The sequence below is a fragment of the Tachyglossus aculeatus genome, chromosome 22 (genome assembly GCF_015852505.1).
Source record: "Tachyglossus aculeatus isolate mTacAcu1 chromosome 22, mTacAcu1.pri, whole genome shotgun sequence".
In the NCBI taxonomy this organism is placed as follows: domain Eukaryota; kingdom Metazoa; phylum Chordata; class Mammalia; order Monotremata; family Tachyglossidae; genus Tachyglossus; species Tachyglossus aculeatus.
Genome location: NC_052087.1, coordinates 40747862 through 40769520, shown reverse-complemented (window position 1 = coordinate 40769520; position 21659 = coordinate 40747862). Strand labels below are relative to the sequence as shown.

General features: G+C 43.8%; 1 protein-coding gene across 4 annotated transcripts in view; it reads right to left on the bottom strand.

The window, feature by feature from the left end:
* The window catches only part of SBF2 (SET binding factor 2), a 586574-nt gene that overhangs the window by 154410 nt on the left and 410505 nt on the right, over nucleotides 1–21659 (bottom strand). For all 4 annotated transcript variants that reach the window (XM_038765198.1, XM_038765199.1, XM_038765200.1 and 1 more), the window contains exons 14-16: nucleotides 7775–7979; nucleotides 5515–5624; nucleotides 3029–3178 (exon numbers count right to left, since the gene is read on the bottom strand). In XM_038765198.1, the coding sequence (XP_038621126.1) occupies nucleotides 3029–3178; nucleotides 5515–5624; nucleotides 7775–7979 (465 nt within the window). The remainder of the gene's footprint in view (nucleotides 1–3028; nucleotides 3179–5514; nucleotides 5625–7774; nucleotides 7980–21659) is intronic.

Below are 21659 nucleotides of genomic sequence, written 5' to 3'. Positions count from 1 at the left end.
TTGAAGTCATCTCCACTCGCCCCATTTTGAAGTTGGAATGAGCACCAGCCCCGCTTCTCTGGACCCCCCACCCTCTTCATATCTTCTAGGCCACAGATTTGCCCACCTTCAAAGAGGAAATCCCCACTTTTGGGCTTCCCCTAATTAATTTTCCTTCTCTTTCAGTTAAATCCACTCAACCATCACAACAACCAGGAGCATTTTTATCCACATTCGACTCAGGTGCTTTACCACTTTTCCTCCAATCTAAATTATTTTGCATCTCTCTTCCCTGTCACACTGGGGCCAGGGATCATGACTATTACTATTATCAGTGCTTAGAACAGTGCTTGGCACATAGTAAGCACTTAACAAATACCATTATTCACTCATTCATTCAATAGTATTTATTGAGTGCTTACTGTGTACAGAGCACTGTACTAAGCGCTTGGGAAGTACAAGTTGGCAACATATAGAGACGGTCCCTACCCAACGACGAGCTCACAGTCTAGAAGGGGGAAACAGACAACAAAACATGTGGACAGGTGTCATCAGAATATCATATTACTGCTAGTGTACTCTCCCGTGCTTAGTACAGTGCTCTGCAGGCATTCACTAAATACCATTAATTGATGGATCAGTGCACTGATACATATTTAAGCAATTCTCCTCCCTTCTGCTGTTTTTCTGCTGCAGCTTCTCATTAATCAATGGGATTTATTGAGCGCTTATCGTGTGCAGAGCACCATATTAAGCAGCTGGGGAAGTACAATACAAGAGGGTTGGTAGATGCGATCCCTGCTCACTAGGAGCTTACAGTTAACAAGGGGAGACAAACACTCAAATAAATTACACCTAGGAGAAATAGGGGAGTATAAAAATAAGTACGTAAGTTGTGTAGGGCTGCGGGGAGTATCAAAGTGCATAAGGGCACTCAGCCAAGTATACAGGGGATGGAGAAAGGAGGGCGGTTTAGGGAAAATGAGGACTTACATCAGGAAAGGTGACTCTCACCCAACCCTTAGGAAGCAGCAAGGCCTAGTGGATAGAGCACGGGCCTGGGAATCAGAAGGACCTGGGTTCTAATCCTGACTCCACCACTTGTCTGCTGGGTGACCTTGGACAAGTCACTTTGCTTCTCTGTTCCTCAGTTACCTCATCTGTAAAATGGCAGTTAAGGATGTGAGCCCCACGAGGTACAGGGACTGTGGTCCACTCTGATTAGCTTGTCTCTAACCCAGCACTTAGAACACATAATAAGCCCTTAACAAACATCATCATCATTATCGTTATTATTATCACTATTATTATTATTAATAATATCCCTCTAGCTAAAGTGCCAGGTCAGGACAGCGGGGCGGAGGTGGGCTTTGCTGCTGGAGCGCTGCTCTGGGGTGGAGACAGAGAAGTCATGGAAGCCTAGTTGGAGAATTTTTATCAGTGCTAAGCCAAAGTATCTTCCTGCTACTTGGGTAGCGTTTCACTTTACAATATAGATAAAAAAGAGACTTAATGCATATGCCACTACTGACTACCAGTAATTAATTCATCAGAAAGTGATGTATATAGTAGTACTTCAATCCTTTTGTTTGGCCAGGTTTAAGAACTCAATCAATCAATGATGATGATGGCATTTATTAAGCACTTACTATGTGCAAAGCACTGTTCTAAGCGCTGGGGGGATACAAGGTGATTAGGTTGTCCCACGTGGGGCTCACAGACTTAATCCCCATTTTATAGATGAGGTAACTGAGGCATAGAGAAGTTAAGTGACTTGGCCAAGTCACACAGCTGACAATTGGCGGAGCAGGGATTTGAACCCATGACCTCTGACTCCAAAGCCCGGGCTCTTTCCACTGAGCCACGCTGCTCCTCAATGGTTTTATTGAGCGCTTATTATGTGCACGGTACTGTACTAAGCACCTGAGAGAGGACAATATAACAGAGTTGGTAGATACGCTTCTTGACCACAATGAGCTGACAGTCTAGAGAGAGAGACAGACATTAATTGAGAAGCAGCATGGCGTAGTGGATAGAGCTCGGGAGTCATAAGGCCATGGGTTCTAATCCTGGATATCCTGGATCCACCACTTGTCCACTGTGAGACTAGGGGCAAGTCACTTCTCTGGGCCTCGGTTACCTCATCTGTAAAATGGGCATTGAGACAGTGAGCCTCACGAGAGACAGGGACTGGGTTCAACCTGATTTACTTGTATTCATTCCAGCTCTTAGTATAGTGCCTGGCACATAGTAAGCGCTTAACAAATACCACTTTTATTATTAGTAATAGTATAAATAAATCAATTTACGACATGGACACTAGTGCCGTGGGGCTGAGGGAGGGGTGAATTAAGGGTGCAAATGCAAGGACAACATGGAAGGGAGTGGGAGAAGAGGAAATAAGGGGATGGCCATTTGGAGGAAGATGTGTTTTTAATAAGGTTTTGAAGGTTGGCAGAGTGATTTGGCTCCAGGCGAGAGGCTGGCGGCGAGATAGACGAGATCAAAGTAGAGTGAAGAGGTGAGCATTAGAGAAGCAAAGTTGCAGGTGGGGTTGTAGTAGAAAAGCAGGGAGGTATAGTAACAGAGGTCAAGGTGATTGAGTGCTGGTCGCTCATTATTAGCCTCTCAGAGTTGCACCTGGAGAGTTTCCAGTCCTCTACCAGTCTCGACTGCAGAAGTCAACCAGAGGCCACCCATTCCATTCCTAGCTTGGCCAGTGGCCAGCGAGCAGAAGGCAATATGCTTCAAGTCAAAACTCACCTGTGCTGGGCAGCAGCAGCATGGGAGAGAGTCGAGGGCGGAGACTCGAGTTTACTGCGTGGAAGGAGGCAATGGCAAACCATTTCCACCTTTTTCCTAAGAAAACTATGGATACACTACCAGAATGACGGCGGATGGAGGCGGGGCATTCTGGGAGAGATGTGTCCGTGGGGTCGCTATGGGCCGGAGATGACTCAAACAGCATAAGACAAGCTCATTATTAAATCCACATAACGGATTCCACAGTAGAGACAACAGCTAAAGATTAGAGAAAAAGGTAAAATACCTGTAAAGTGCAGTTCATCATCCTGACTATGTAGTCAAACTGCTGATGGTCCAATATTGCCCGGTTTTGCCGAACATGCAACCCTAGCTCCTGGGTTAAGCACTGTCGAGCTGCCTTTCCTTTGAGGGCTCTCAGGGCGGCTGGCAGGGTCTGGAGGAAACAAAAGTTCTTCTTATTAAAGTGACCAGAACAGAATGAGTTTTCCTGAGGTCCCAGAGGGCTGGCTCCTTCACAAAAACACTGCAGATAAGACTACCCCGAAGGGTGGTCAGATCTTAATGAGTTAACTTAGAAAGTGCTTGTGAAATAGCTTTCAAAAATAACGGATCGGAAAATTTAAATGCAACATAGAGTGATCAGCCACTGATACTTGGTGGTGGTGAACGAGTCGGCTGAAAAATGAAGCTAGTGGAAGATTACCATCTTGATTTAAAGGCATCGACTGAAAATTGAGAAGCAGCGGGGCCTGGAGGATAAAGCACGGACCGGGGAGTAGGAAGGCCCTGGGTTCTAATCCTGGCTGGGCCACTAGCCTGCTGGGTGTCCTTTAGCATGTTGCTTCACTTCTGTGTGCTTCAATTCCCTCATTTGCAAAATGGGGATTAAGACTGCGAGCCCCAGGTGGGTCATGGACTGTGTCCACCCTGTACCTAATCCAGTGCTCAGTAAAGTGCCTGACACATAACATGTCCAAGACTGAGCTCCTTATCTTCCCTCCCAAACCCTGTCCTCTCCCTGACTTTCCCATCACTGTGGATGGCACTACCATCCTTCCCGTCTCACAAGCCCGCAACCTTGGTGTCATCCTTGACTCTTCTCTCTCATTCACCCCACACATCCAATCCGTCACCAAAACCTGCCGGTCTCACCTCCACAACATCGCCAAGATCCACCCTTTCCTCTCCACCCAAACCGCTACCCTCCTGGTTCAATCTCTCATCCTATCTTGACTGGATTACTGCATCAGCTTCCTTTGTGATCTCCCATCCTCCTGTCTCTACCTGCTTCAGTATACGCTTCACTCTGCTGCCTGGATTGTCTTTCTGCAGAAGCGCTCTGGGCATGTCTCTCCCCTCCTCGAAAATCGTCAGTTCAAGCAAAAACTCCTCACTCTTGGCTTCCAGGCTGTCCATCACCTCGCCCCCTCCTACCTCACCTCCCTTCTTTCCTTCTCCAGCCCAGCCCGCACCCTCCGCTCCTCTGCCGCCACTAACCTCATCACTGTGCCTAGTTCTTGCCTGTCCCGCCATCGACCCCTGGCCCACATCCTGCCTCTGGCCTGGAATGCCCTCCCTCCACACATCCACCAAACAAGCTCCCTTCCTCCCTTCGAAGCCCTACTGAGAGCTCACCTCCTCCAGGAGGCCTTCCCAGACTGAGCCCCCCTTTTCCTCTCCTCCTCCCTTCCCCATCACCCCCTCCCTCTGCCTTACCCCCTTCCCCTCCCTACAGCACTTGTATTTATTTGTACTTATCACTCTATTTATTTTGATTAATGATGCGTATATAGCTATAATTCTATTTATTCTGATGGTATTGACACCTGTCTACTTGTTTTGTCTTGTTGTCGCTCTTCCCCTTGTAGACTGTAAACCCATTGTTGGGTAGGGACTGTTTCTATATGTTGCTGATTTGTACTTCCCAAGCACTTAGTACAGTGCTCTGCTAACAGTAAGCGCTCAACAAATACAATTGAATGAATGAATGGACATAGTAAGCACTTGATAAATACCATTTAAAAAAAAAAAGCACCAGAAAGATATATCACAGATATTGGGCCCTGTTTCTTTGGCAGGAATAATGACCCCAATTCTTCCCTTGGAAATTGCTTATTGCACTGGGATTAGCCAGCAATGCAGTAAGAAATCCTTAGTAGTCTGAAAGAGTGAATATTCCTCCTAAAATGCTTAATACCACCAGGGAGTAGTTTCAGACACTGAAAGTACTGACCTTGATACATGCGAGGAAAGCCAAATATAACACTTTCATGACAGGACACAGAGTAATTTATATCTGCCTATTAACCATTGTTCCATTCTACAGACACAGCTAAATTATGATATTCCTGTACTTTCAGAACTGTTGAGGATGAACTTTAGTGAAAAGTGCAAACACTTCTTAGGAAACGATGGTTCAACCAAGGGCTGAGGCTGTACTATGCTTACATCATAAATAAAAACGTTGAAACTTTTAACAAGACTTCTAAGAAGCCTTTGGAAAATCATATTTGATCACTGGGCTTGCAAAATTAAGGAAAAATAAACAATAACGCTGAGTAAAGACTCATCAGAATCACAACAGCATTTTGTAATTTTATTTCTTAAATACTGTGGTCTGTTTAAAGGGAACCAAGAAGAAATGGACATTACAAAAACAATTAAATACATTTGACGAGAGCTGTGGAGAGGTCAGATGGTCAGAATAATCTGTGGTTCAACTTGGAAACAGCACTGCTAAGTAAGTGTCCTTTAACTTTTAAAAATTACCTTTTCGGTCTCCAAAACTTTGTTTTCAAATATGAATGAGATGCAGTTCCTAACAACTTCTAACCTTTGTGCACTGTTGAAAACCGTAGTCACTTTATCCATTATGGAAACTTGAAAAAAAGGGGAAAGAACAAAATTATGATTTGTTTGAACTCACGCAACTTAATTAAATATTTCTTAAAAGTTATTTTAACATGGTTACTGTTCACAGTTTTCTTTTCTCCATCTACATGGCAAACTTGGTGAAACTTTGAAGTTTTTTTAACTTACCCATCACAGTTAGTCTATAATGGCTGCTAAATACCCACTGAAATCAAGAGGGCTGTACTGGCATTTGGTTTAGCGGCTGCTTTCTAAAATCCGTGCGTGTTCAATTTGCAAAATCAGAGGTAATGATAGTAAAACAACAGCAAAACTAATGATAAATATAATAGTGATGATAATAATAATAATAATGGTATTTGTTGAGCACTTACTATGTGCCAAGCACTGTTCTAAGCGCTGGGGTAGATACAAGGTAATCAGGTTGTCCCATGTGGGGCTCACAGGCTTCATCCCCATTTTACAGATGAGGTAACAGAGGCACAGAGAAGTTAAGTGACTTGCCCAAAGCCACACAGCTGATAAGTGGCAGAGCTGGGATTAGAGCTCTGATTCCCAAGCCCATGCTCTTTCCACTAAGCCACGTTGCTTCTCCTACTTAGTAAATATCTACTTTCAGAATCAAGGGGGACACTATGCAATTACTTATTTCGTTTTTAACCCAAACTTAATGTCAGCAGCTTCTTTGGCTGCATTTCTCCAATTACGTCTTTTAGCGCGGTGTTTGGTTTTAAAATCAAACGATTAAACCCCGTTAAGTCCATTCCATCGTCCTAGGTCAGCGTCTCTCACCCTCCACCGCGAGATCCCTAGATGAGTCCTACTTGAGCTATTGTTAGCCCAGGATGGTTTGGCCAATATCCTGTGATTTCTGCCTGGTCTCCTCCTCTGGATCTGCCCTTTTGGCTTCTTCTCAGCCCAATGACCAATGCACGTCTTAGTCATGCTTCATTTCCCCCAGGCCTTCCCTGTATTATTATTCCATTTAAAATGTAATCATTTAAAATTTGAGAATTCCCCGGCTTTCCCAACACTCTTAAGGGCCATACCTTGGGCCAGTTGCTGGGTAGAGACCATCTCTATATGTTGCTGATTTGTACTTCTCAAGCGCTCAGTACAGTGCTCTGCACACAGTAAGCGTTCAATAAATATGATTGAATGAATGGGCCCCTAACTGGTTCATCCCGCTCCACCGACCACCACCTTCCTTCGGTCCACACTGCGACACGTGCCTCGTGTCACACGAGGATGGTTTATAAGATTGATGTGGACGGGGCCTTGGAACCAAAAATTGGACGGAGAAGACTGTGTGCTCTTCCCTGAAATCCCCTGCACCTCTCTTGGATTCAAGTGGGATTCCCACAGACAGCTGAGGAAAGCACTTAACCAGGCCCTATGAACTAGCAAATGATGAAAGAGGAAAAGTTAATTCCCCCAGCCCTGGCTCCAAAACAAGACAAAAAAAAACCCACTGAAAAATAAGGGCACTGCTTCAAAATTAAATTTCTAAGACTTTTCTTCTTCCCCTATTCGGGTGGATTAAAAAAATGAAGAACTCTATTTTTCTATGAATAATAAAATTACAAAATTACAAATTCATCCCTTAAACTGGGAGCTCCCAAAGTGACAGGGACCATGTCTAATTCCTGAGCTTACTACAGTTTTCTGCACACAGGAAGTGCTTAGTAAATGTTATTATTTTCCCACTCAAACTGTAATCACTTAAAATTTTAGAATTCCCCTCCTTTCTCAACATTCTTAACTTTCTGTTAGTCAATAAACACCAATTTTCCTCAGTTGAGGGGCCTTGTGGAAAGAGTCCGGGCCTTGGAGGCAGAGGATCTGGGTTCTAATTTTGACTCTGCCAATTGCTTGCTGTGTGACCTTGGGCAAAGCACTTGCCTTCTCTGTGCCTCAATTTCAACTGTAAAATGGGGACACGATAACTACTCTCCCTCCTACTTAGACTATGAGCCCTTGGCGGTGGGACACGGACTGTGTCTGACAGAATTAATCTGTAATTATCTCAGTGCTTGGAACAAAATTTGACACACAGAGAGAGCGTAACAAATACCACGCAAAAAAAAAAATTCCTGCACGGAATACTGTCAATTAAGTGTTTCATTTCAATAGTCAATAGAGGCCCAAATAAACTCACCAACAGGGAGACCAGCTGGCACAACACATTTCTTTTCCACCCGAGAGGGAGGAGGTGTAATTTGGTTCTTGGCAAATCCGTCTTGTAGTAACTCCTGAACCCGAGTCTCGTTAATTTTGGGAAATGGAAGAATATGTACTCGCAAGTGTGATCCCTCAGTGGGCCGCGGAACCTTCTGGAATGCCATATGAGGATTTGGATTTTCCTGTAACATTCAAATAAAATTATATCAGCTCTTTCCGTCATACCAGTTCCCCCTTCTGAGAATAAAAACAATCAAAAATAAAATAGTGTCATTAAACGATCGCCATTTCATTTCTACAAGTACACGGCACCATTTTTGGTGAAACCTACCAAATAGCCATATAAAGAAAGGCGTCAAATGGTTTTAAAAATTTGCAGAGATGATAAAATTTAAATGGTAGGCTAGTCTGTCATGTCAATTTTAACATACCTTCATTTAAGCTCATTGTGAGTGGGGAATGTGTCTGTTTACTGTTATTTTGTATTCTCCCAAACGCTTGATATATAGCTCTGCACACAGTAAGCACTCAATGAATACGACTGAACGAATGAATAATTCTATCACTATAAAGTGTGGCCTGCAACATTTTACTGATCTCTGCATGCATACTTAAATGTTTTATTACGTTTCTCTTCATTATCTTGGAAGTGTGTTTTTTCTGGACATAAAAGTAGGTCCAGAGAGAGCCATGAAGATGAAAACTTGGAAGGCTGGTAAAGTTTAAGTAACTGTTGGTGATTTGTCCTGTTATAAATGCGTTAAGTGCATAAGATTAACACATATTTTCCACTACTGAAGTTGACCAGTATTTTGGAAAATAATTTAAATGAGAAACAGCATTGTCTAGTGGAAAGAGCACGGGCCTGGGACCCAGAAGGACCTGGGTTCTTATCCCAGTTTCGGCACTTGTCCGCCGTGTGACCTTATGCAAGTCACTTCTCTGGACCTCGGTTCCCTCATCTCTAAAGTGGGATTAAGACTATAAGCCCCATGTGGGACAGGGACTAAATTCAATCTGATTTGCTTGTATCTACCCCTGCGCTTAATACAGTGCGTGGCACATAGTGAGTGACTAAGAAATGTCATTTTGCTTCATGAAGATTCCCTTCGTAATCCCAGAAATGAACTAGCTGTCTTCCCCGCTTCAGAGTCCTACTGAGAGCTCACCTCCTCCAGGAGGCCTTCCCAGACTGAGCCCCCCTTTTCTTCTGTTCCTCCTCCCCTCCCCATCGCCCCTACTCCCTCCCTCTGCCTTATCCCCGTCCCCTTCCACAGCGCTTGTGTATATTTGTACATATTTATTATTCTATTTATTTTATTAAAGATGGTTACACCTTTAATAAATAAATAGATACTAGAAGATACTATATTTGAGGTGACAGGAGGACATCCAAGAACACATTTTACAGATGAGGTAACTGAGGCACAGAAAAGTAAAGTGACTTGCCCAAGGTCACACAGCAGACAAGTGGCAGAACTGGGATCAGGTCCTCTGACTCTCAGGCATTTGGTATTTCCACTAGGCCTCACTGCTTCTCCACTATGACCTTTGACTCTCATTTTGTGCTTGGCAGGGCACAAATCCTACTTCATAATTAAGCCATAGTGATCTTTTGCATGTATTTATTACTCTATTTATTTTACTTGTACATATGCTATTTATTTTATTTGGTTAATATGTTTTGTTTTGTTCTCTGTCTCCCCCTTCTAGACTGTGAGCCCGCCGTTGGGTAGGGACCGCCTCTATATGTTGCCAACTTGTACTTCCCAAGCGCTTAGTACAGTGCTATGCACACAGTAAGGGCTCAATAAATACGATTGAATGAATGAATGAATGAAAGTAGATAAACAGTATCTATTTTGATGCTAATGATGCCTGTCTACTTGTTTTGTTGTCTGTCTTCCCCTTCTAGACTGTGAGCCCGTTGTTGGGTAAGGATTGTCTTTATCTGTTGCCCAATTGTACTTTCCAAGTGCTTAGTCCAGTGCTCTGCACACAGTAAGCGCTCAATAAATACGTTTGAATGAATGAATGAATTTCAAAGCGTGAGTGTCTACCCTGTCCTGGAAAGCTCGGTTCAGACCTGAGAGAGGCTGGAAGCCCTGATGACGAGGCTGTGGGAGGAGGTGAAGGAGAAGGCAAGAGACACAGCATGGCTCAGTGGAAAGAGCCCGGGCTTTGGAGTCAGAGGTCATGGGTTCAAATCCCAGCTCCACCACTTATCAGCTGTGTGACTTTGGGCAGGTCACTTAACTTCTCTGGGCCTCAGTTACCTCATCTGGAAAATGGGGATGAAGACTGTGAGCCCCCGTGGGACAACCTTATCATCTTGTTAACCTCCCCAGCGCTTAGAACAGTGCTTTGCACATAGTAAGCGCCTAATAAATGCTATCATTATTATTATTAAGAGACAGAGTGAGGTCAGTGGAGAAGCAAGGAGAACATCTTCAGCCTGGGAAACTAGTATTTCAAAGCAATCCCCAGAGACTACAGTCTGGCAGTTTTTCACACCGCAGAGGAAGTAACCCCCTTCAAAACAGATTCTAAGCCTGAATTTTCATAGCACCAAAGAATCTTCACTGGGAGGGATCTCAAGGGACCAGTTAGCCTGTCTATTCCCCAGGTTTCTGGCAGATTCACATTCAAAATGTCCAAAGCAAATGGGAATGTGAAGGGATGGCAGAAGCCAAGACATCAATCTATCACTCAATTGTATTTACTGAGCGCATACTGTGTGCAGAGCACTGTACTAAGTGCTTGGGAGAGTACAACAGAGTTGGCAGACATTCATTTATTCATTCAATCGTATTTACTGAGTGCTTACTGTGTGCAGAGCACTGTACTAAGCATTTGGGAGAGTACAATTCCACAAGCAACAGAGACAATCCCTACCCAACAACAGGCTCACAGTCTATATAAGTCTATATAGTCACAGTCTATTCCTTCTAGACTGTGAGCCCACTGTTGGGTAGGGACTGTCTCTATATGTTGCCAACTTGTACTTCCCAAGCTCTTAGTACAGTGCTCTGCACACAGTAAGTGCTCAATAAATGCGATTGATTGATTGATTGATAAGGGGGGGGAGACAGACAACAAAACAAAGCAAAACAAGTAGCCAGGCATCAATAGCGTCAATATAGACCATTCCCTGCCCACCATGAGTTCACAGTCTAGAGGGGGAGACAGACATCAATATAAATAAATGAATTACGGATGGTAACAAATAAAATCTAATATAAAATATAATAAATAAATTATGGAGATGCTGCTTAGTGCCTTCAAGACTCCGGTACTCTGGGGTAATGGTTTTCCCTCTTTATTCTTAACCAGTTAACTTTCTCACTGCACCTAATATCTGACGGATCTAACTCCAATTTCTACCTCATACCCTGCCTGCGCGTTCAAATGTGCCATCTTCAAAGCTATCCTGAAAACCTACCTCCTCCAGGAATCACTCCCTTATTAAGGTCCACCTTCCCAGCTCCTGCCCACCCCAAAGCAGCCCATAGCATTTATTTTTACTTTCCTAAAGCATTAATGTAAATATCAATTAACAATTAATCGCATTTTTGAGTTCTTACTCTGTGCAGAGCCCTTGGGAGAGTAATAATAATAATAATAATAATGATGATAATGATGATTTGTTTAGCACTTACTATGTGCCAAGCACTGTTCTAAGCACTGAGGGGGCACAAGGTAATCAGGTTGTCCCACATGGGGCTCACAGTCATAATCCCCATTTTACAGATGAGGTGACTGAGGCACAGAGAAGTGAGCCCACTTACACTGTGAGCCCACTGTTGGGTAGGGACTGTCTCCATATGTTGCCAATTTGTACTTCCCAAGTGCTTAGTACAGTGCTCTGCACATAGTAAGCGCTCAATAAATACGATTGATGATGATGATGATGAAGTGACTTGCCCAAAGTCACACAGGTGACAAGCGGCGGAGCTGGAATTATAGAATCCATGACCTCTGACTGCTTTTTCCACTGAGCTATGCCGCTTCCCTACAGATTTGGTAGACAGGTTCCCTGCCCACAACGAGCTTACAGTCTAGAGGGGGAGACAGGCATTAATGTAATTAACTACAGATGGGTACATAAGCACTGAGAGGTTGAAGGAAGGGTGAATAAAAGGAACCGATCCAAGTGTAAGGGCGACGCAAAAGGGAGTGGGAGAAGGGGAAATGAGGAAATGGGGAAGGCCTTTGGGGGAGATGTGCCTTCAACAAGGTTTTGAAAGTGGGGAGAGTGATGGTCTGTCATATACGAAGAGGGAGGGTGTTCCAGGCCAGAGGTGGGGAGGTAGACAAGACTGAGGTACGGGAGTACCTCATCCCCCCCATCTTACCTCCTTCCCTTCCCCACAGCACCTGTATATATGTTTGTACATATTTATTACTCTATTTATTTATTTATTTTACTTGTACATATCTATCCTATTTACTTTATTTTGTTAATATGTTTGGTTTTGCTCTCTGTCTCCCCCTTCTAGACTGTGAGCCCACTATTGGGTAGGGACCGTCTCTATATGTTGCCAACTTGTACTTCCCAAGCGCTCAGTACAGTGCTCTGCACACAGTAAGCGCTCAATAAATACGATTGATGCTGCTGCTGCTGATGAGTAGGTTGAGACCCCTCTCAGTGTCGCATCTCGAGAGTTTCCAGTCCTCTACCAGTCTGACTACGGGAGGGAGAGTCAAGCAGATGCCCACTCAGTCCATTCCTAGCTTGGCCAGTGGCTGGCGAGTGGCCGGCAATCTGCTACAGGTCAAAATCCACCAAAATCTCCCGTGCAGCAGCACGGGAGAGAGTCCATGGTGGAGACTCAAGTTTACTGTGTGGAAGGAGAAGATGGTGGGCAACTTCCGTATTTTTACCAAGAAGAATATATGGATATACTACAGAACAATTACAGATGGAGCTGGGGTGTCCTGGGAGAGATGCATCCATGGTGTTGCTATGGGTCGGAGACGACTCGATAATAATAATAATAATGGCATTTATTAAGCGCTTACTATGTGCAAAGCACTGTTCTAAGCGCTGGGGGGGATACAAGGTCATGAGGTTGTCCCACGTGGGGCTCACAGTCTTCATCCCCATTTTACAGATGAGGGAACTGAGGCCCAGAGAAGTGAAGTGACTTGCCCAAAGTCACACAGCTGACAAGTGGCGGAGCCGGGATTTGAACCCATGACCTCTGACTCCAAAGCCCGGGCTCTTTTCCACTGAGCCACCTTGCTTCTATGGCAAAATCAATCAATCAATCAATCAATCGTATTTATTGAGTGCTTACTGTGTGCGGAGCACTGTACCAAGCGCTTGGGAAGTACAAGTTGGCAACATAAAAAAGGGAGAATGTGGTCAGTTCTTGTGCACTCTGAAGATCCCAGCTTTCCTGGTAAACAAACTAAGAGAGCAGCTCTCCTGCTTCCTTCCATCCAAAACAAAGGATGCTTGAGGACTGTCCCCATTTGACACCCTCTTAGAAGCCTATCCCTCTCTCCTGGAAATCTCTTCCATTTGGCAAAAGACAAGAGTACGTGGGATATACTACAGAAAAATTACAGATGGAGCTGGGGTGTACTGGGAGAGACACATCCATGGCATCGCTATGGGTTGGAGACGACTCGACGGCAAAAGACAAGAGTAGGTTGGCATTAGACAACCGAAGTGTGCGGGCTGGGTGGTAGTTGGAAATCAGAGCGGGCAAGGTGACTTATACAAATTTATCAATCAATCAATCAATCAATTGTATTTATTGAGCGCTTACTATGTGCAGAGCACTGTACTAAGCGCTTGGGAAGTACAAATTGGCAACACATAGAGACAGTCCCTACCCAACAGTGGGCTCACAGTCTAAAAGGGGGAGACAGAGAACAGAACCAAACATACCAACAAAATAAAATAAATAGGATAGAAATGTACAAGTAAAATAAATAAATAGAGTAATAAATATGTACAACCATATATACATATATACAGGTGCTGTGGGGAAGGGAAGGAGGTAAGATGGGGGGATGGAGAGGGGGACGAGGGGGAGAGGAAGGAAGGGGCTCAGTCTGGGAAGGCCTCCTGGAGGAGGTGAGCTCTCAGCAGGGCCTTGAAGGGAGGAAGAGAGCTAGCTTGGCGGAGGGGCAGAGGGAGGCCATTCCAGGCCCGGGGGATGACGTGGGCCGGGGGTCGACGGCGGGACAGGCGAGAACGAGGTACGGTGAATCTACTTATTCTTCCATTTTTCTTGTATCAACACCCATAATATCGTTTTTTTTTTCTCCAGCAACAACTACTTGTGAGTGGCTTGCGGCAGCTATTCTCTTTCTTAGATTGTAAGCTCCTTGAAGGCAGGGTCCATGTCACTTATTCACTGCACTCTCCCAAGTTTTCCGCAGTTTTTTTGGACGGAGTAGACCCTCAATAAGGACCACTGATTGACGGATATGTGGAAGTCGGGGGGCGAGGCCAAATGGTTGGGGAAGCCCCTCACCCCTGCCTGGCTCGCTGGGGCACGGGCAGAAACTGCCCAACAACAATCAAGATGTTGGAAAGTTGAGTCTGTTTGGACCTGTTTGAGTCTGTATATATGTATATATGTTTGTACATATTTTTTTACTCTATTTATTTATTTAATTTATTTCTACATATCTATTCTATTTTATTTTGTTAGTATGCTTGGCTTTGTTCTCTGTCTCCCCCTTTTAGACTGTGAGCCCACTGTTGGGTAGGGACTGTCTCTATATGTTGCCAATTTGTACTTCCCAAGCGCTTAGTACAGTGCTCTGCACATAGTAAGCGCTCAATAAATAAATACGATTGATGATGACCAGGGTGGCCCAGACTGAAGCAGTGATGCAACGAGGAAACCAGGAACTCTCCCCGCTAACTAATAATCAACTGTAATAATGATGGCATTTTGTTAAGCTCTTACTATGTGTGAAGCACTGTTCTAAGCGCTGGGGGGATACAAGGTGAGCAGGTTGTCCCACGTGGGGCTCACAGTCTTAATCCCCATTTTCCAGATGAGGTAACTGAGGCTCAGAGAAGTGAAGCGACTTGCCCCAGGTCACACAGCAGACATGTGGCGGAGCCGGGATTAGAACCCATGCCCTCTGACTCCTAAAACCAGGCTCTTTCTACTGAGCCACACTGCTTCAAGCTGTAGAGAAGCAGCGTGGCCTACTGGATAGAACACAGGCCTGGGAGACAGCGGGACCTGGGTTCTAATTCTGGGCCCGCCCCCTGTCTGCTGGGTGACCTTGGGCAAGTCACTTCACTTCTCTGGGCCTCAGTTCCCTCATTTGCAAAATTCATTCACTCATTCAATCGTATTTATTGAGCGCTTACTATGTGCAGAGCACTGTACTAAGCGCTTGGGAAGTACACCTTGGCAACATAGAGAGACGGTCCCTACCCAACAGTGGGTTCACAGTCTAGAAGGGGGAGACAGAGAACCAAACATATTAACAGAATATATGTATTCTGTTATCATTCATAATCATTCATTCAAAATCATAATCATAATCATAATCATTCATTCAAAATGCGGATTAAGACCGTGAGCCCCTTGTGGGGCGAGGATTGTGTCCAACCTCATCATCAACTTGTAACTACCCCAGTGCTTAGTACAGTGCCTGGCACATCATAGTAAGTGCTTAAATACCATAAACCACCCCCCAAGCCATTACTTTTACTGACGCATTGATTCTTATTTCTCTTTTTCAATTTCACTCTCTTTCCTTAGATATCCGCCTTCCCCGTTCTTACGCTGTGGGGCGGAGATCGTGCCAAAAATCATTATCCAATATACTCTTTCTAGAGAATAGGACAGTGTTTCCCCCACTGTAAGTGCTCAATAAGGGGTCTTGTTGATTATTGATCGAGGACCTCCAGAGAAGACAAAAGCCTCGATACGATCGGAGGACATGGACCCTGCCAGATTCCAAAGCAAGTCTGGCTGTCAAGGCTGAATAATTCCAGTTATTTTCAACTTTTGCTAAGTTTTTTGTTTCCCCAACTTTTTAAACAACTTAACACCTCCCTTCAGAATGCTCTCCAAGTGCTTCCCGCTCGTCTTTAGTTCTGAAACGGGGTCCAGTAATGGTCTGGGAGTGCTGAGTGCCCAAGCGCTTAGTACAGTGCTCTGGACAGGGTGAGCACTCAATTCGTATCACGGACTGATTAAACGAAATGGAAGAATCCTCCAACAGTTTCTCGGTGCTAGACTCCCTTTTTCGCTTCCGAGTGTTGCCCTTGCTTTTTAAACTACACACTGAATCTCTTGGTTTTACTGCCCAGAAATAAGAGAAGCAGTGTGGCTCGGTGGAAAGAGCCCGGGATTTGGAGTCAGAGGTCACGGGTTCAAATCCTGCCTCCGCCAATTGCCTGCTGTGTGACCTTGGGCAAGTCACTTAACTTCTCTGTGCCTCAGTTCCTTCATCTGTAAAATGGGGGTTAAGACTGTGAGCCCCCCGTGGGATAGCCTGATCACCTTGTAACCTCCCAGCGCTTAGAACAGTGCTTTACACATAGTAAGTGCTTAACGAATGCCATTATTATTATTATACCTCTATATATGTATATATGTTTGTACATATTTATTACTCTATTTATTTATTTATTTATTTATTTTACTTGTACATATCTATTCTATTTACTTTATTTTGTTAGTATGTTTGGTTTTATTCTCTGTCTCCCCCTTCTAGACTGTGAGCCCACTGTTGGGTAGGGACTGTCTCCATATGTTGCCAACTTGTACTTCCCAAGCGCTTAGTCCAGTGCTCTGCACACAATAAGTGCTCAATAAATACACTTGATTGATTGATTGATTGAAAGAGCACAGGCTTGGGAGTCAGAGGTCATGGGTTTTAATCCTGGCTCGGCCACTTGTCTGCTGTGTGACTTTGGGCAAGTCACTTAGCTTTTCTGGACCTCAGTTACCTCATCTGTAAAATGGGGATTAAGACTGTGAGCTCCACGTGGGACAACCTTGATTACCTTGTATCCCCCCCAGTGCTTAGAACAGTGCTTGGCACATATTCATTATTCATTCATTCAATCGTATTTATTGAGCGCTTACTGTGTGCAGAGCACTGGACTAAGCGCTTGGGAAGTACAAGTTGGCAACATATAGAGGCGGTCCCTACCCAACAGTGGGCTCACAGTCTAGAAGGGGGAGACAGAGAACAAAACAAAACATATTAGTAAGCGCAGCGTGGCTCAGTGGAAAGAGTCCGGGCTTTGGAATCATTCATTCATTCATTCATTCATTCAATCGTATTTATTGAGCACTTACTGTGTGCAGAGCACTGTACTAAGCGCTTGGGAAGAACAAGCTGGCAACATATAGAGACGGTCCCTACCCAACAGTGGGCTCACAGTCTAGAAGAGTCAGAGGTCATGGGTTCAAATCCTGGCTCCTCCAACTGTCAGCTGTGTGACCTTGGGCAAGTCACTTAACTTCTCTGGGCCTCAGTTACCTCAACTGTAAAATGGGGAAGAATACTGTGAGCCCTGTGTGGAACAACCTCATCACCTTGTATCCCCCCAGCGCTTAGAACAGTGCTTTGCACATAGTAAGCGCTTAACAAATGCCATCATCATTATCATCAATCGCATTTATTGAGCGCTTACTGTGTGCAGAGCACTGTACTAAGTGCTTGGGAAGTACAAATTGACAGCATATAGAGACAGTCCCTACCCAACAGTGGGCTCACAGTCTAGAAGGGGGAGACAGAGAACAAAACCAAACATACTAACAAAATAAAATAAATAGAATAGATATGTACAAGTAAAATAAATAGAGTAATAAATATTTACAAACATATATACATATATACATCATCATCATCATCATCAACAAATATCAACATTATTATTATTACCCAACACAACTTTTCCGAATGGCCTTCTGCAAGCTTCTAGCTGTTTTTCCAATTCACCAATCTGATTTCCGCTATTAACCGTCATGGTTTTAACCACACAACTCTACAGCTCATATTCATATGGTTAATAAAAGTAATAAGTCAACTCTTAAAAATGATGGATTAAAGAATTCAGTCATTCCATATATTTATTAAACACTAATGCGTAGTTTGCCCCAATTGTAACTCCTGTGTACCATTTTCTAACCAGTTGAGCCACCGAGGAGGGTTGTGATTTTGATAATATTTTTCCAGTTTATTATTGAGCACGCTAAGAAAAACAAAACGAAATGCCTAACTAATATCAAGATGTAAGAGATTAAAAAGCTGCACTTTATATACCAAGGTAAGGAATTAGGTCGAAGTTGTTTAGAATGGTTCTACACAAACCCTTGCTGGTTGCTATCTAATTTCTTCTTCGCAATAGAGTGTTTATTTTACTTTCTTAAAAAAAAAAAGGAAGCTAAGGTTCCATGATTTCCAAGGTCACCATCATGGGAGGTAAGATAAGCACTCTAGATTCTTCTAATTATTTCAAATTACTAATCTTTTTTTTTTTGAGGCTCTCCACTGGAATGGCTTGATCGCCAGAAAATAGTTACAAGTGACCTCCAAAATCCTACCTCATGAGAAAATAACAAATTGGGGCTTGAGTTGTGCTTCCCTTTCTCTTCGAAAGGGAGGGTGGGGCATCAGGAGGCGCAGAGTCTCCATCATCATCAATCGTATTTATTGAGCGCTTACTATGTGCAGAGCACTGTACTAAGCGCTTGGGAAGTACAAATGGGCAACATATAGAGACGGTCCCTACCCAACAGTGGGCTCACAGTCTAAAAGGGGGAGACAGAGAACAAAACCAAACATACTAACAAAATAAAATAGAATAGATATGTACGAGTAAAATAAATGAATAAATAGAGTAATAAATATGTACAAACATATATACATATATACATCAATAAATACGATTGATGATGACAGGGACTGCGTCCACCCTCATTAACTTGTGTCCACCCCAGTGCTTAGAACACTATTTGACACATAGTAAGCGCTTAATGCCTACCAAAATTATTATTAAAACATGATATTATTATTAAAACATGATATTATATTATGATATATTATATATATGATTATATATATATGTGATTATATTATGATATTATTATTAAAACATGCTTCCATGAGTGAAGCAGTGTGGTCTTGCCCATCCACTGCCGCCTCAGACAAAAACTCCTTCCCTTCAGCTTTAAAGCACTCAATCGGCTCGCCCCCGTCTATCTTACCTCATTGTTCAAGCAATTGATCCATCACTGAGCGCTTAACAAACACCATCGCCATTATTATTATTCTTATTATTATTATTATTATTATTATTATGTGAGACAGTCTGATTGCCTTGTATCTCCCCCAGCGCTGAGAACAGTGCTTGGCACGTAGTAAGCGCTTCACAAATACCATCCTCATCATCAATGGTATTTATTGAGGGCTTGCACTGTGCAGAGCACTGTACTAAACGTTTGGAAGAATACAATACAGCGGAATTAGCAGACACATTCCCCGCCCGTATCAAGCTTCGAGTCTGGAGAAGGAGTCCTCATGCAAGCCGGCATGCTCACTTTGCTCCTCTAATGCCAACCTATTTACTGAACCTCGATCCCCTGCCGACATCCTCCCTCTGTCCTGGAACTCCCTCCCTCTTCATTGTGCCACTCTCCTTATTAAAATACTTCAAATCCTTATTAAAATCATGTTTTCTCCAGGAAGCCTTCCCTGACTAATCCATTTCCCCTACTCTCTCATCTGAGTTGCTGACGCCCTTGGATCCGTAGCCTTTAAACATTTGATATTTACCCCACCCTCATCCCGACACGTATGTAAATATCCCTTATTTATTTTAATGTCTCCCCCTCTAGACTGTAAGCTCCTTTCTTTCATTAAATTGTATTTATTGAGCGCTTACTGTGTGCAGAGCACTGTACTACGCGCTTAGCACTGTACTAAGCTGGAAAATAGGGATGAAGACTGGGAGCCCCCCGTGGGACAACCCCATCACCTTGGAACCTCCCCAGCGCTTAGAACAGTGCACATAGTAAGCGCTTAATAAATGCCATTATTATTACTATCATTATTATTCTCTGGGCCTCAGTTCCCTCATCTGTAAAATGGGGATTAAGACTGGGAGCCCCCCGTGGGACAACCCGATCACCTTGGAACCTCCCCAGCGCTTAGAACAGTGCTTTGCACATAGTAAGCACTTAATAAATGCCATCATTATTATTATCATTATTATTCTTTGGGCCTCAGTTCCCTCATCTGTAAAATGGGGATTAAGACTGGGAGCCCCCCGTGGGACAACGTCATCACCTTGGAACCTCCCCAGTGCTTAGAACAGTGCTTTGCACATAGTAAGCGCTTAATAAATGCCATCATTATCATTATTATTATTATTACTAAGCTCCTTGTGGGCAGGGAACCTGGCCACCGACTCTATCATATTGTAATCTCCCAAGAGCTCAGTGTGGTGCTGTGCACGTGGTGTACAATTTTTTTTTATTTATTTTTATTTTTTTTAATGGGATTTATTAAGCGCTTACTATGTGCAAAGCACTGTTCTAAGCGCTGGGGAGGTTACAAGGTAATCAGGTTGTCCCACAGGGGGCTCACAGTCTTAATCCCCATTTTACAGATGAGGGAACTGAGGCTCAGAGAAGTTAAGTGACTTGCCCAAGGTCACACAGCAGACATGTGGCGGAGCCAGGATTCGAACCCATGACCTCGGACTCCAAAGCCTGTGCTCTTTCCACTGAGCCACGCTGCTTCAATTGATAAATACCACTGACCGTTTGATTCCTTCTCTCCTCCTCAAGAAGCAGCGTGGCTCAGTGGAAAGAGCCCGGGCTTTGGAGTCAGAGGTCATGGGCTCGAATCCCGGCTCCGCCACACGTCTGCTTGTGACCTTGGGCAAGTCACTTAACTTCTCTGAGCCTCAGTTACCTCATCTGTAAAATGGGGATGAAGACTGGGAGCCCCACGTGGGACAGCCTGATCACCTTGTATTTCCCCAGAGCTTAGAACAGTGCTTTGCACATAGTAAGCGCTTAACAAATGCCATTATTATTATTATTATTCTCTCTGTCTTAATTTCCCCATCTGTAAAATTGGATTTCAATACCTGCTTTCCCTTCTAATAATAATAATAATAATAATGGCATTCATTAAGCGTTTACTATGTGTAAAGCACTGTTCCAAGCGCTGGGGAGGTTACAAGGTGATCAGGTTGTCCGAGCCCCATGTGGAACAGGGACTGTGTCCAGCCTGATTATCTTGGTTCTACCTCACCGTTTAATGCAATGTTTGGTACACACAAAGCGCTTAATAAATACCATAATTACTACCGTTCCATTTTGGCTACTACAACAGCGTGGAGCTTAGCGGCAAGATCATGGGCCTGGGGGTTAGAGGACCTGGATACTAATATTGGCTCTGCCACTTAATAATTATGGCATTTGTTAAGTGCTTACTGTGTGCCAAGCACTGCACGAAGTACTGGGGTGGATACAAGCATAACAGGTTAGACAAAGCCCCTGTCCCACATGGGGCTCACAGTCATCATCATCATCAATCGTATTTATTGAGCGCTTACTGTGTGCAGAGCACTGTACTAAGTGCTTGGGAAGTACAAGTTGGCAACATACAGAGACAGTCCCTACCCAACAGCGGGCTCACAGTCTAAAAGGGGGAGACAGAGAACAAAACCAAACATACTAACAAAATAAAATAGAATAGATATGTACAAGTAAAATAGAGTAACAAATATGTACAAACATATATACATATATACAGTCTCAATCCCAGCGCTTAGAACAGTGCTTTGCACATAGTAAGCGCTTAACAAATGCCATCCTTATTATTATTATTATTATTATTTTCTAGAT